Below are 13,669 nucleotides of genomic sequence, written 5' to 3'. Positions count from 1 at the left end.
GAAATGTTTAAAAGTACTAATGTCTAGATAACTTGTTCGACAGCAGACCGAATTGAAAATGTTAATTACTGAATAAAAACAAGAGAAAATCTAGTAGGATTAATCTCGGATGGATCCCAGAGCATTAGAATGAGAGAATTTGGAAAGCAAACAATAGACAAATGAATTAAGAGGGGATCATACATAGATTGATAGTGCATAATTAATGTCCATACAAGAAGCCAATAAGGGCGGAGACCAAACTAATAGTCCCCTGGCCTTATGTTAAAAGAGTCTTTAATTTTAAAGCCACGATTACAATCAAATGACACTAATATTATTATTGTTGACGACATAATAGTAAGTAATACAGAGTAAGAGTAGTAGTAGTAGTAGTAGTAGTTGGATATATAGGAGGAAGATGATGATAATATCGATCAGGCGCAGTGGGTGAGGCAGAAGCAGCGACGACGGAGACCGCGGCAATGGCCACCAGGGAATCCCTCAGTCTTGCACACATTCGCACAGTTGGTCCTGCTTACACACAATCCTTTGAACCTCTTGCTCTTTGACTCACATGTTCTTGCCTCTCCTATCTCTGTTCATTCAAAATCACACACACAGTAATTAGTTTCATAATGGCTAATATCAATATTTGTCCTACCTTACTCTATTGCATCACCTTAAAATTAAAAAAGAGAAGTTAAACCTGAGGAGGACATGGCAATGAGAAGCATGAGAACAACAAGCCAAAACACACGACTAGAACGCTCCATTATTTCTCGCCTTAGCTTTTATTTTTACACTTATTATTTTGTGATACACCAAACTACTAACAACCTGCCGTTGTTTATATAGCCAAATGTATGTTGATCAATTTATTTTATTATTAAATTATAATTATAATTATAATTATAATTATAATTATAATTGTAATTAAAGATAATAAGAAAATAAATGTGTAAAGTAACAAGTGGCTGAAAATGATAATAATTGAGGTCGGACCAGTATTGCGTTGGCGCGCTGCCACAATACACAAAAGTAGTACTCGTAAATTGACAATAGATGGGCTAAGTAGGATCCATGTCTCTGTCACACACTCGGCTTTTACCTCTTTTTCTACACACCACTATCCCACTATTTACATATATTTGTTGTCGGCAACCTTAGCTTTCCTCTCTGCTCTATCTCATTAGTCATTACTCATAAGAGTCGTAACTCATTGTGTCGTTTCTGCTTTTCTCACTTTTATTATTCACAAAATTTCATTAAAGACGACACATATCCGTCACTTTAGAATGACGGATATCATTTCCTCTCACAAATGACCCAAATAGAGGAGAGAAGAAAGCACATGGGGATGCCCCCACCTTGTCCACCCTATCCGTTTTGTGAGTGACATTACCTGTCACTTGCTCCGACCCGTCTTCAGCAAGACTAACTACTCCCTCCATTCAACTCCACTTTACAACTTTCATTTATCACGTTTGCTAACGCAACTTTCAGACGATAAATATCGTTAGCCGCGTGTTTGCAAAAATTATAAAAAGTTAGATATTTTTAATGTACTCTTAAAGACGAATCAAATAAGATCCCGCATGAATATATTTTTACTTATGTATCGAGAGAAAATTGAAGTTGAATGTCCGCTTGTGAATAGTGCGCAAAAGAGAAACTTGTAAAGTGGAGTTGAATGGAGGGAGTATTTATTATTCTACCAACTATTTCTCTCCCTACTTATTTTACAGTACGGATTCTCTCCATTACTTGAAAAGAAATGGACATTCATTACTTTTAAACGGTACAAATTAAATCTTGGGTGACTAGTAATTGTAATTATTTAATAAAAAATAATGTTTAAATCAATGGAAAGAGAAAATATATTAGAACTAGGTAGCATTTCGCGTTTCGCGCTGTCTGTTTTAAAATTTTGTTATTATAATTGAAGAAAATCCGTCTTAATTCATACAACATGACATTTAATAATTTTACTTATAAAAAAAAAATGATCTTTCTAAATTCTTATTTTTTTAGGTTTAACTTCAACGTTTTAAAAAAACAATACATACAATTTTAATTATAACTAATAAGTGATAGTTAGTTATACATGATTATGACTAATCAAATATCATATTAATTAATATAAAATTCATTCGAATAATGCAATAATCAATATTAAGTTTTAAATTAGATCATTTCGCGATATTTGTTCCAGATAAATTAATATTTGTTCAAAATGATGTGAATATAATTTGGAACGATGATGCTTTGCTTCACAAGATGTTATCTGGTTGGTATACTGCTAGACAAAAGGCATGTCCTTGTTTCATGGAAGAGAGTAAAACATTTTATCTTCCTAATTCCAAGAAAATAAGTTGGTTTGATTGTCATAGACATTTCTTATCGGATAGACATGGACATATATAGGAGGGACAAAAAAGCTTTCAAAAAAGGTAAAGAGGTGCGTGACGTTGCTCCGGATCGACTTCCGGGAGATGAGTTATGGGAGTTGATATGTGATTTGCCAACTACTATTGACGGTATAGAAGAAGAGTTTAAAGAGTTGAAAAAAAAGAACGGTTGGTTTAAAAAAAGTAGTTTTTGAGACCTTTTATATATATTGGGAAACAATGTTAATTAGACACAATTTGGATGTAATGCACATAGAAAAAACTCTTTGAGCTACTGATTCACACGAATATGGATGTAGCAGGAAAGTCATGTGATACTATTGGTGCAAGAAAAGATCTAAAGATATTTTGTGATTATCCCAAATTGCACATTTGCAAAAATGAGTCTAAGCCAAATCCATTTTTGCTCTTGACAAAGCTCAAAGGAAGGTATTGTGTGAGTGGTTACGAAAGTTGAAGTTTCCTGATAGATATGCATCGTAAGTGTACTACAAGCACAACTTAATGAAGAAAGGCACCAAAACGCCGAAAAGGATCAACAAATGCGGAAAATGAAGGAAAAGTTCGATAGGATGGAAGCCTACTTCGCTTCATGCAACCCCGGTTCTTGTCCCCATTGGCAAGATCCTAATGGTCCATCCGGAGGATGCGGATTTGGCACGGGTGCTTCCTTTCTTTGTACTTGATTTAGGTATGCCCATTTCCCAAAACCTATGAACATTGTAGTGTAAGTTAGGCTTGTGACGAACTTGGTTTGATTAGGATGTGTGGTACACTTGTAAACTTGGATTTATTCTCATTTTATATACGGAGTATGAGATTTGGTTGTTGGTGTTCCATTCATGTTGTGGGTTTGGTTTGCATTGGTGTTGTAACAATACAAATGCAGGTACGAGCATTGAAATGGAAAAATACAGGTTAGGCAATGAAATGGGTAGTAGGAAAACTGAATTTTAATGTAAAACCCAGACAAATTGGCGACTGAAATGTATTTTTGGCGACTGAAATTTCAGTCGCCAAAACAGAGTACCCAAACCTGTAGCTACTGGTTTGCCAGTGGAAATGACGACCATTTGGCGACTGAAAGTAGTTACCAAAATGACGATTGAAAGTCAACCATTGGCGACGGATTTCAGTCGCTATTTTAGCGACTACGTTGATTTTCAATCGCTAATTTGGCGACTACTGTTAGTCGCCAATTGTCTTATTTGGCGACTATTTGTCGCCAATTTTGGCAACTGAAATTAGTCGCCCGAATTCCATTTGGAGACTAATGCCTGTGACTGGGTTTGGGTGACCATTTTCAGTTGCCCGAATTCCATTTGGCGACTACTGTTAGTCGCCAATTGACTCGGTCCGAATTCTCTCCGTCCATTACTTAAAAAAAGTGGACCTCCATAGCTTTCGAATGGTCCAGATTAGGACGATCTAATGGCTGTAATCATTTTATAAAAGTAATGTTTTAATGAATTGAGGGAGAAAATATATTAAAATAAGAGTGTATTAGAGTGGAAATGGAGAGAAAATAATAGAGAGGATCCAAATTACTATTCAGTTTTGTTATTTTTTTTCTCCAAAGGTTTGTACCAACAAGAATTCAAAAACTAAATGTTAATTTGAAGCGATTGGGCCTCTGTATTATGATTTAAAATTTTCCTATGAGTCCTTATAAGTAATGTTTTGTTTAGATAGGATTGTCATATGGTTCTTTGATTGAATTATATCAGATAGGCTTCATTGTCTTTCTGTTTGATTGATTCTTTGTTATGCAAGCAGTTTAAAGAGTTTATCCGCTTTATTTTGATGACAAAGATTTTAATATAGCTTACTTTTTTTATGGAGGGGATATGACTATGAGTAGATCACAACTTAATGCAATATATATAGCATGTCACAGTAAAATCCAAGCTATATGGCGACTTTGTTAATACTAATTAACCATGCTACGTGAAATTGGGGTACGTCTAAACTTCATGATTTCTCTGTCTTCACGGTTAAGACAATCCCAAAAATATAAATTTTGCTTTTACTCTCTTAAACTTATTCTGTTTTACTTGAATTTAAGTCGTAGTCTAAGGGCTAAGGCATATGATATGTGTACATTTATTTTTTAATGTTTTGAGTTAAGCTCCGCTTGATTACATAGATGTCAAACGCTCATATTGCCGTTTTAGAAAATGCGCAATTGAGATGGCTGAAAAAGCGTGATGCACTTCTTGACTATAAGCGTGTCTATTGGCAACAAAAATCTCGTATAAACAAAGCGAATTTTGGAGATAACAATACCAAGTTTTTTCAAAGTTATGCCACGATTAGACGTAGTAGAAATGGCATTAAGCAGTTTATTAATAAGGATGGTGCTTGTATTACTGATCAAAACCTCATTAAGCAAGAAATATCCGAGGAGTTTAAACTTAGGTTTGCGAAAAATCATCTTTGTAATTTCGACAAGAATGAGGACTTTAAGTCTATTTGTGGATTAATTACATACGAAGATAATAGATTTCTTACAGGTAATATTAGTAGGGAAGAGGTTAAACAAACTGTGTTTAGTTTAACCGCAGATAAATGCCCAGGTCCTGATGGATTTCCTGCAGAGTTTTTTCAAAAATACTGGGATATTGTAGGAAATTCCGTCACGAATGCAGTTTTAGCATTTTTCCATTCTGAGAAATTACTAAAAGAAATAAATCATACTTTCATAGCATTGATTTCTAAAATTGAAAATCCGCAAACAGCAAACCATTTTCGCCCGATTAGTCTTTGTTCAACAATTTATTAAATTATTGCAAAAATCTTGGCTAATCGTCTTCGAAGTGTCTTGCATAAGATTATACACCCGTTTCAAGGTGCTTTTACACCTAATCGATTCATTCAAGATAATATTCTTTTAGCACACGAGATTTTCAACTCATTTAAACGTAAAAAGGGTAAAGAAGGTTGGATTGCAATCAAACTTGATATGGAGAAAGCATACGATAGACTAGAATGGAATTTTATCGAGGAAAGTTTTAAGCAAATGGGTTTTAATGCTAAGTGGATTTCATGGATTATGGCATGTATAAACACTGTTTCTTACTCAGTGTTAGTAAATGGAATACCGGGAGACGTTTTTAGACCCACTCGAGGTATTCGACAAGGAGACCCACTTTCGCCATATATATTTATTATGTGCGCCGAGATTTTAGCAAGATCTCTACAAAAAAATAGTGATGTTAGCTCTAGTGATATTGGTATTAGAATTGGATCCGGGGTGGAGAAAATTCCGTTTCTCACTTTTGCGGATGACACTATCATTTTCGCTAAAGCCTCTAACCAGAGTTGTAGAACTATTAAGTATATTTTAGATAAATTTTGCACGATTTCCGGACAATTTGTTAATTTTGACAAATCCACTTTTCAATGCACTAGAAGTATTGAGCGTTCTCTTCGTGAATCCTTTAAAGGCATTCTTCATATGAACGAGGAAGCTCATTTGGGTAAGTATTTAGGATGTCCTATAATTGATAGCAGAGTGACTAAAAATACTTTCGAGAACATTATTCAATCTTCTTGCACTCAATTATCGAAATGGAAAGCGAATTCTCTATCTCAAGCAGGTAGACTAGTTCTTGTCAATGCTAATTTAGCCGCGAAGGGAACTTTTCAGATGCAAAGCTTCCTCCTTCCTTCATCGATCCATAATAGATTAGATAAAATTAATAGAGACTTTCTTTGGAATAAGAATCCTTCCCAGTGTTCTCCTAATTTGGTTGGTTGGCATAAAGTTTGTTTACCAAAATCGGTTGGTGGTTTAGGAATTAAATCTTCTGAAGCAGCTAATAAAGCTCTTCAAATGAAACTTTTATGGAAAATTCTTATGGATAAGGAAAGTATATGGGTTAAAGTGGTATCTAAAAAATACTTGAAAAATTGTTCACTCTTTGATCATAAGCCTAATTCAGCCTCTTCTTGGCAATGGCGTAAACTAATGAGTCTTCGGACTCTATTTAGAAAAGGACTGAGATGGCAGGTAGGTAATGGTAGCAACATTAAGTTTTGGTCTGATAGTTGGGTTTTTTCACACCCACTTACAAGCAGTATGGTTGATGATGATAGTAACCGTGATCTTAATCTTTTGGTAAAAGATTTCATTACCTCAGACAAGCAATGGGATATTTGTAAATTATCCAGTTTAGTGAATAACGATATTGTTAATCAGATTACTAACATTCCAGTACCACATAATGATATTCCAGATACCCTCATTTGGGGGTTGTCCGTAGATGGAAATTTCTCTACCAAAACAGCAACTTGGTTAGCGCAAGGTTTGTTCGATCAAGCTCTTGACAAATGTGAATTTCAGTGGATTTGGAAATTAATTATTCCTCCTAAATTGAAATTTTTTCTTTGGAAAGCATGTGTTGACGGCCTTCCAACGAAAAGTAGACTTCTCAAGAGTCATATTGATGTCCCACCTCATTGTGTTCTGTGTAACAATCCTATTGAAAACAAAGATCATTTCTTTTACGAATGTCCCTTAATTGGGTCTGTCATCCAAGACCTGAACATTATTAGTTTCAATGAGTTTTTGTCAAATTATGATACTATTACAAGTCAAAATTTTCTAACGAAACTTAATTATCTCAAGGATTTAATTCCAAAAGATGATTTCATTAAGATGATTTTTATTTGGTGGAATGCATGGTTTCATAGAAATAATATTATATTTAATAATGTTAATTTAAGTATCAACAAACTTATTACTTTATGTAATAATAGCACTAAGACCTGGAATGTGACTAGATTTAAGGATCTCAACAATCCCGAGATAGAAGAGTCAGCTAGAAACAACTCTAGTAAGGAAGAAATTTGGTGGAAAAAACCTAGAAACGGTTTTCTAAAGCTAAATTTTGACGGATCAAGAATAGAAGGTAACAAAGCTGCCTTAGGATATTCTATAAGAGATCACAATGGTAAAGTCGTTTTGTTGGGAGCAAAAAAGTGCGGATCCAATAGTATCCTTGTTGCGGAAGCTCTGGCTTTAAAAGATGGTATTTTAGCAGCTAAATATTTAGGAATCTCAAAGTTAATTGTGGAGGGTGATAATTTATGTGTTATTAACTCAATTCGAGGTACTTGGCAAATTCCTTGGGAAATTTCTAGTTGATGGGGCATATTCTGCACCGCTGACCAAGTCAACACAATGAGCAAGGTCAAAGATATCCACAGCAAAGTCAACGACTCAGACAACCTAGCCGATGCAGCCCATCGGCCGGTTAGCCAGGGTCTCGGCGCGACAACCTGCCAGCCGGGACACATACCCGCGTACTCATATCCAAGACCCGTCGGCCGGCCTGCCATAGGTCCATCGGCCGAGGGTAGAACGGTCTTTCCACCTGATAGCCACTTGGCCACTTGGCCACTACGTGACAAAAGGTGAAAGCCTATAAATACTCCTCAACCTTCTTTGAGGAAAGGATCCCACAACTTAACCTAAATACACTATTCATCTGGTAATATCTCCCTTATCTCTCTACAATACATATCTAGCCAAGTAACACAGCTTAATCCTTTAAGTTTACTGACTTGAGCGTCGGAGTGAGTACGCTTGGCACAAAGCCAAGCCCTCAGTTCGTTCATTGTTGCAGGAGAGGCCGAGAGGGACGATAGAAGCAAGAAGGGTTCAACTCGAGACATAATTCTACAAGCCACGGGTGGTAACGATACTTGCTCTGGAATTACACCCGGAACACTAGTATTATCAAGGATGTGAAATTAAATCTTCATCTTTTCGATGAAGTGATAATTAAACATTGTTTTCGTGAAGCCAACAAGGTTGCTGACTTCATGGCTACTATTGGACATTCATGTCCAACTCTTTCGAGGTGGTTTGATAGCCGGTGGCTTCAACTTACCTCCCTCATTCGAAAGGATGAGATAGGTTGGTCCTACCCTAGAGGATCAACCTAGTTTTCTTACCTAATCAAAAAAAAAAAAAAAAAAAAAAAAAAAAAACGCATGGTCGAAAGCAAAAAAGGACTAGAGGACTAAGATAGTAAGGAAATGACCGACCAGGAGCCAAACAAAATAATTTCATAAATTGGAAGGAGCATTCGACTATACAAGCTTAATTTATTGTACACATTCGTAACCTACTACTTAGTTTATTATATGTGAGATGAGAATTTCTTAATGTTTCGTCACATGCTCATCCTGTTTATTTCATTATTCACGTTTTGCTACTTCTTACTCGGTCTCAAGTTAGTTATTATTTTTATTTTCTAATAGTAGATAAGTTATAAAGATAGAAGGAGCGAGCGATTTTAATCAATTTACCATGTCTTACTTGTAGAAAAAAAAAACTCCCTAACCAGATAAATTAATCGAGGCGTGTGGCACATAAACAAGAACGACCTACAATCGTTGGGTGACTGTAAACGGATAATTATGAATAAAGATATGCAAGCAAAGCACGATGATGAAGATTTAATGCACTTTTGAACAAATAATGCGCTAAATACACGATATTTCTACTTATTTAACAAGCCTATTATACAGTAGTTCTCTAAAAATAAAATTATAAAATTTCATTTCTAAATTACTAATCATACTATGTAAGCCCGTGCATTTTTGTACGGGTTCTAAGCTAATTTGACTAATAATAAAAGTCATGTTTTATTGATGATCACACCAATTTGGTTTCAGGTTAGGAAAGTTGAGTTGTAGATAAGTATTAATAAGAGATTGTGTCGAATTAAGTCTATTTTAATAATTTTAATAAAAAATACATATTAGCAAGACAACATCTAAATAAATTTGATTGTATCTCACGCTCGATGAAACTTGTTATACACAATTCAACCGAGGTAACTTGTGTAAGAATTAACAAATTTCGGGGGGAAATTATCCTATCCTCCTAAAAATAGAAATACTGTGACGACTTGTCCAAGGGGAAAAGTATAATAAAACTACTAGTATAAATACCCTGTTACTTAGGGTTTTAGATTACTTACCAATAATAACTCTTTCTCCCTCTCCTAATTATAATTATAATTAAGCTCATCATCCAAAAAATTCAACAATGTCGATTATTGTTGCAACACTCGCTAATAATGGCGCTTTGGAGACAGTAATGAATAAGGCCGTCCCTCTTGCATACGCTGCACTTTCTCGTCGTCTCCTCACCAATCGTGGTCGTCGTCCTTATGGATCTCGTTCAATTTCCACTGTTTCTCAGCCTCGTTTGATGCCTAATAATTCTCCTTGTATCGTTAGACACCCGTATTCTTTGATTTCTACGTCCTCATCTGCTTTCCGTAATAATGTTATTTCTCGTCAGTTTTCCACTGAACGTATTGATCCTAGGTATATATTATATACTTTTTCTTATGTAATTGATGATGTTACGGATAGGAATACATACATAGGATTGTTTTATTTGTGTAAAATATTTGTGGTTTTTGGGATGCAGGTTTGAGAGAAGGACGGGTATTAATATGGGAATTCAATTTGTTGAGCAACAAGAGGCGTTAGTAATAGAACGTTTTGGGAAGTTTACTAAAATACTTGAACCTGGTTTGCATTTTTTGGTACCCATTGTGGACAAGATTGCATATATTCACTCACTTAAAGAACAGATGATTGAGATGCAAGAGCACCCAGCCGTTACTACTGACAATGTTAGCATAAGAGTTAATGCCGTTCTATTTGTCAAGGTATACTTACATACCTACTACTATATATATATATATATATATATATATATATATATATATATTTACTCCGTTGGTTATTACTTTACCTGTTGGCCGGTCTCCTAGCATTGCTTTCTAGCTACTGGGTTTATTTATTATTATTAGAAAAATTCTTAGGTACACCGGTACAATAATATTAGAATTACACCAGGGGCGGAACCAGGAATTAATTACTACTAGGGCTAAATATATAAGTCGTAGTAAAAAAATGGATATCCGAAATACAATGAGCTATAGGAGGCTAGTAAGGGGACCCGCTTCTTTAGGCCGTAGTTATTTGTAAATTTCGAAATTGTAGTCAGAATCTTAGAATTTTTTTTGAGTTTATCATATAACATTACTCTTCCGCCCATTAAAAGTCTTTCGCTCCATTTAATTTCAAATTCTAATTCCGCCACTGATAATTAAGGCTTTATTTAATTAATTATTATTCGATAATAAAGTACACAATATGAATAATCAAATTTATCGTACAAGAGTAACACTAATGTCAAACTTAAAAGCATGGTTTTAAAGAAAAAGATAAGAATGTTTAATATTGAAAAACCTACCATATTTCATTTTTGATTAATATAATTGTCTATGACCAAAAAAATTTGTCTTTAATGATCTCTCTTATGAGATTAACTAAATTTGATTAAAAAAAAATGAAGGCTGCAAATACAAATGCAAGATTCTTGGAATTAAAGGTGATGAAAGGCCCACGTGACAAGTAAACCAAAACTCTAAAAAAGTTTGCTACGTTATGTGAATTGAACCACAGACCAGCTACACAGTTCACTCTTTAAATGGCATAAAGATTTACCACCAGACCAAATGCATTACACTATCTTATTGTGCTTACTAAATTTTATTTCTTCCAAAATTGACTAGGGCTATAGCCCTAGTAAAAGAGGCCTAGTTCCGCCCCTGAATTACACAAATTCTCCATAAATATAAACCATTGCTTTCTAGCTACTGGGTTTATTTATTATTATTAGAAAAATTCTTAGGTACACCGGTCGGGTGCACCACGTCACCGTACGATAATATTAGAATTACACAAACTCTCCATAAATATAAACCAAAATCTAAGTGGAATATGATTAAAGCTTTTATCATTGGTTAGGGTGTATAATAATCTTGTACACCGGGTGTACCAATAATTTTTCTTCTTATTAATATTATTATTACTTATTTGTATGTATTGTAGGTTGTTGATCCATTGAAAGCATCTTATGGGCATGACAATGTAATGTACGCAGTGACACAATTGGCACAAACTGTGATGCGTAGTACTATCGGTAAAATGCCACTTGATAAGACCTTCATGGAAAGGGAAAACTTGAACGCAACTATTGTGGTATGTATATATCTTATTAATTGTTACTTATTGTATATATTACATATATATGTGTATGGAATTATGGATGACCTTTCTAAAATTTGTAGAACGCCATCAATGATGTTGCTACCCAATCGGGATGGGGTGTTGTCTGTTGTCGCCATGAGATAAGTATGTTTTCTTTATTCTATGTACGAATCCCTAATATATAATATATATACTTACATACATTGTTTCATCACTTAATTGACTTCACCCTCATGAATTCTTTTGTAGAGGATATCATTCCACCTCCTGGAGTAAAAGAGCATATGAGTATGCAAGCAGAAGCAGAAAGAAAGAAAAGAGCTGTATTTATTGATGCCGACGGTTACTACTATATCACTCTTTTTTTTTACTCATTACACTTATACATACTCCGTATATAAAATGGAAGCTTAATTATTTGTAACATTATTTTTTGTGTCACAGAAAAGAAACAAGCTGTCACGGTAGCTGCTGATGCTAACAAGGAAGCTTTAATCTTAACATCTGAAGCTGAAAAGATAGATATAATCTTAAAATCTGAAGCTGAAAAGACAGCTATAATCAACCGAGGAGAAGGTTCCTTTATTTTTTTACTTTTTAGTTTTATTTTCATTTAGCTACTAAAACAATTGTCGTTTTGACTTTTGATTATGGGATGTATGTAGGTGAAAAACAAGCAACAAGCCTCAATTCTGAAGCTGCATTGATAAATTCAATCAACCGAGCAAAAGGTTAATTATCACCTTTATTTTTTATTTACTAGAGAGGCTGTCATTTTACTTATTTTTTTATTTTATTTTTGTTTAGTTGCATTTGACTTTTGATTATGGGATGTATGTAGGTGAAGCAGAAGCAAAACGTATTATGGCCGCTGCTGAAGCAGAGGCAATACGTACTATTTCTGAAGCTGCAAAGATAGATTCAATCAATCGAGCAAAAGGTTGGTTGATTATTAGTATTTTTTTTGTTTAGTTGCATTAAGCTACTAAAACGACTGTCATGACATTCTTGACTTTTGATTATGGGATGTATGTATAGGTGAAGCAGAAGCAATACGTATTATTGCCGAATCCATTCAAAAAAATAGGGGCCAAGAGGTGGATACACATTTTTTCTCTGTTTTTTGTTTTTAACATAATTAGCAAGTTTTATTCTTTTATTTATCATTATTATTTTTTTGTTTTGGCGATATACAGGCAGTAAGTCTTAAGTTGGCACAGGACTATGTACAAGCATTCAGCAAAGTAGCTCAAAAGGTAGTCTTATAATAATACTTGGTAGTAATAATAATAAGCTCATAAAATGTAGAGTAGTATAAAACATTTATTTTGGAAGAAGGCTAATTTTGTGTTACTTGTTGCACACTTGCAGTCTACGACAATGTTGCTTCCTGCAGCGATGGGCGACCCTTCTAGCATGATATCATCAGCTCTAGCTCTCTACAAGAATATTATTGTGGATAAACAACATAGTAACAACCATAATTTACAAGAGACACTGGCTGATTCAGCAACAGAAATTGAACCCGAACCTGAAGCACTTGGAAGCCCAAAGAATATTGCTGTGGATAAACAACATAATGGTAACAATAATAATTTACAAGAGACCTCCACAGTGGTTGATTCTAAATTTGGAGCACTTGACTTGGAAGCCCAAAGAAGAAGTGAATGATATATAGTTAGTTGATGGAGGACATTATTACTAGTATGTAGCTATATCATAGAAATAATAATTAGGTTTAATAATTAGAGTAACAATTTTTGAGTTGTTTTAGTTTATATGATAATAATAATACTGTGGTTAGCGACTTATGATTGGAATTTGGAACTACATACATATATAGTGGTATTAAATTTGGGATGGAACGAAGTTATTATGGAATAGTTTAATTTGATCGTGAGTTGAAAGATAAGCGAGGTTAATGCGTTTCCTTGAGTTAATGGATAGTTTTACTAGTCTTTTACTTGGGCAGCTGTATGCTTTTAATTTCTCTATATATTCCAAATTAGCCATGCACGGCAGCTATATATATAATAAGTATGAGGGAGTGTATGACAATCAAGGCCTTGCCATCATATCGATCTCTAATGCGATCATCGAGTATCTCTCTTTGTTAGTATCTATCTATTCTTGTTCACACCACCATATAATTAACATGCATGCCTCTATTTCATGCATGCTCATGAGTACTA

The 13,669-nt window shown here is 34.5% G+C and overlaps 2 protein-coding genes across 2 annotated transcripts; one reads left to right on the top strand and one right to left on the bottom strand.

Annotated features, from left to right (window-relative positions):
• Positions 1 to 162: 162 nt before the first annotated feature.
• On the bottom strand, positions 163 to 842 carry LOC141606872 (defensin Ec-AMP-D2-like). The gene is made up of 2 exons (XM_074426221.1): positions 689 to 842; positions 163 to 577 (listed from the first exon to the last, which is right to left on the bottom strand). Exons 1-2 carry the CDS (start codon positions 753 to 755, stop codon positions 417 to 419), a joined length of 228 nt encoding a protein of 75 aa, XP_074282322.1. The 5' UTR covers positions 756 to 842; the 3' UTR covers positions 163 to 416.
• An 8,537-nt stretch (positions 843 to 9,379) lies between these two features.
• On the top strand, positions 9,380 to 13,450 carry LOC141606885 (uncharacterized). The gene is made up of 11 exons (XM_074426238.1): positions 9,380 to 9,737; positions 9,844 to 10,087; positions 11,319 to 11,468; positions 11,558 to 11,621; positions 11,727 to 11,819; positions 11,922 to 12,053; positions 12,143 to 12,208; positions 12,319 to 12,417; positions 12,516 to 12,574; positions 12,674 to 12,733; positions 12,849 to 13,450. The coding sequence occupies exons 1-11, from the start codon at positions 9,454 to 9,456 to the stop codon at positions 13,146 to 13,148; spliced, it is 1,551 nt and encodes a 516-aa protein (XP_074282339.1). The 5' UTR covers positions 9,380 to 9,453; the 3' UTR covers positions 13,149 to 13,450.
• Positions 13,451 to 13,669: the final 219 nt, after the last annotated feature.

The sequence above is a fragment of the Silene latifolia genome, chromosome 10 (assembly GCF_048544455.1).
Source record: "Silene latifolia isolate original U9 population chromosome 10, ASM4854445v1, whole genome shotgun sequence".
Classification (NCBI taxonomy): Eukaryota; Viridiplantae; Streptophyta; class Magnoliopsida; order Caryophyllales; family Caryophyllaceae; genus Silene; species Silene latifolia.
The sequence above is the reverse complement of the archived record's forward strand: the minus strand, read 5'-3'. Positions and strand labels throughout refer to the sequence as shown.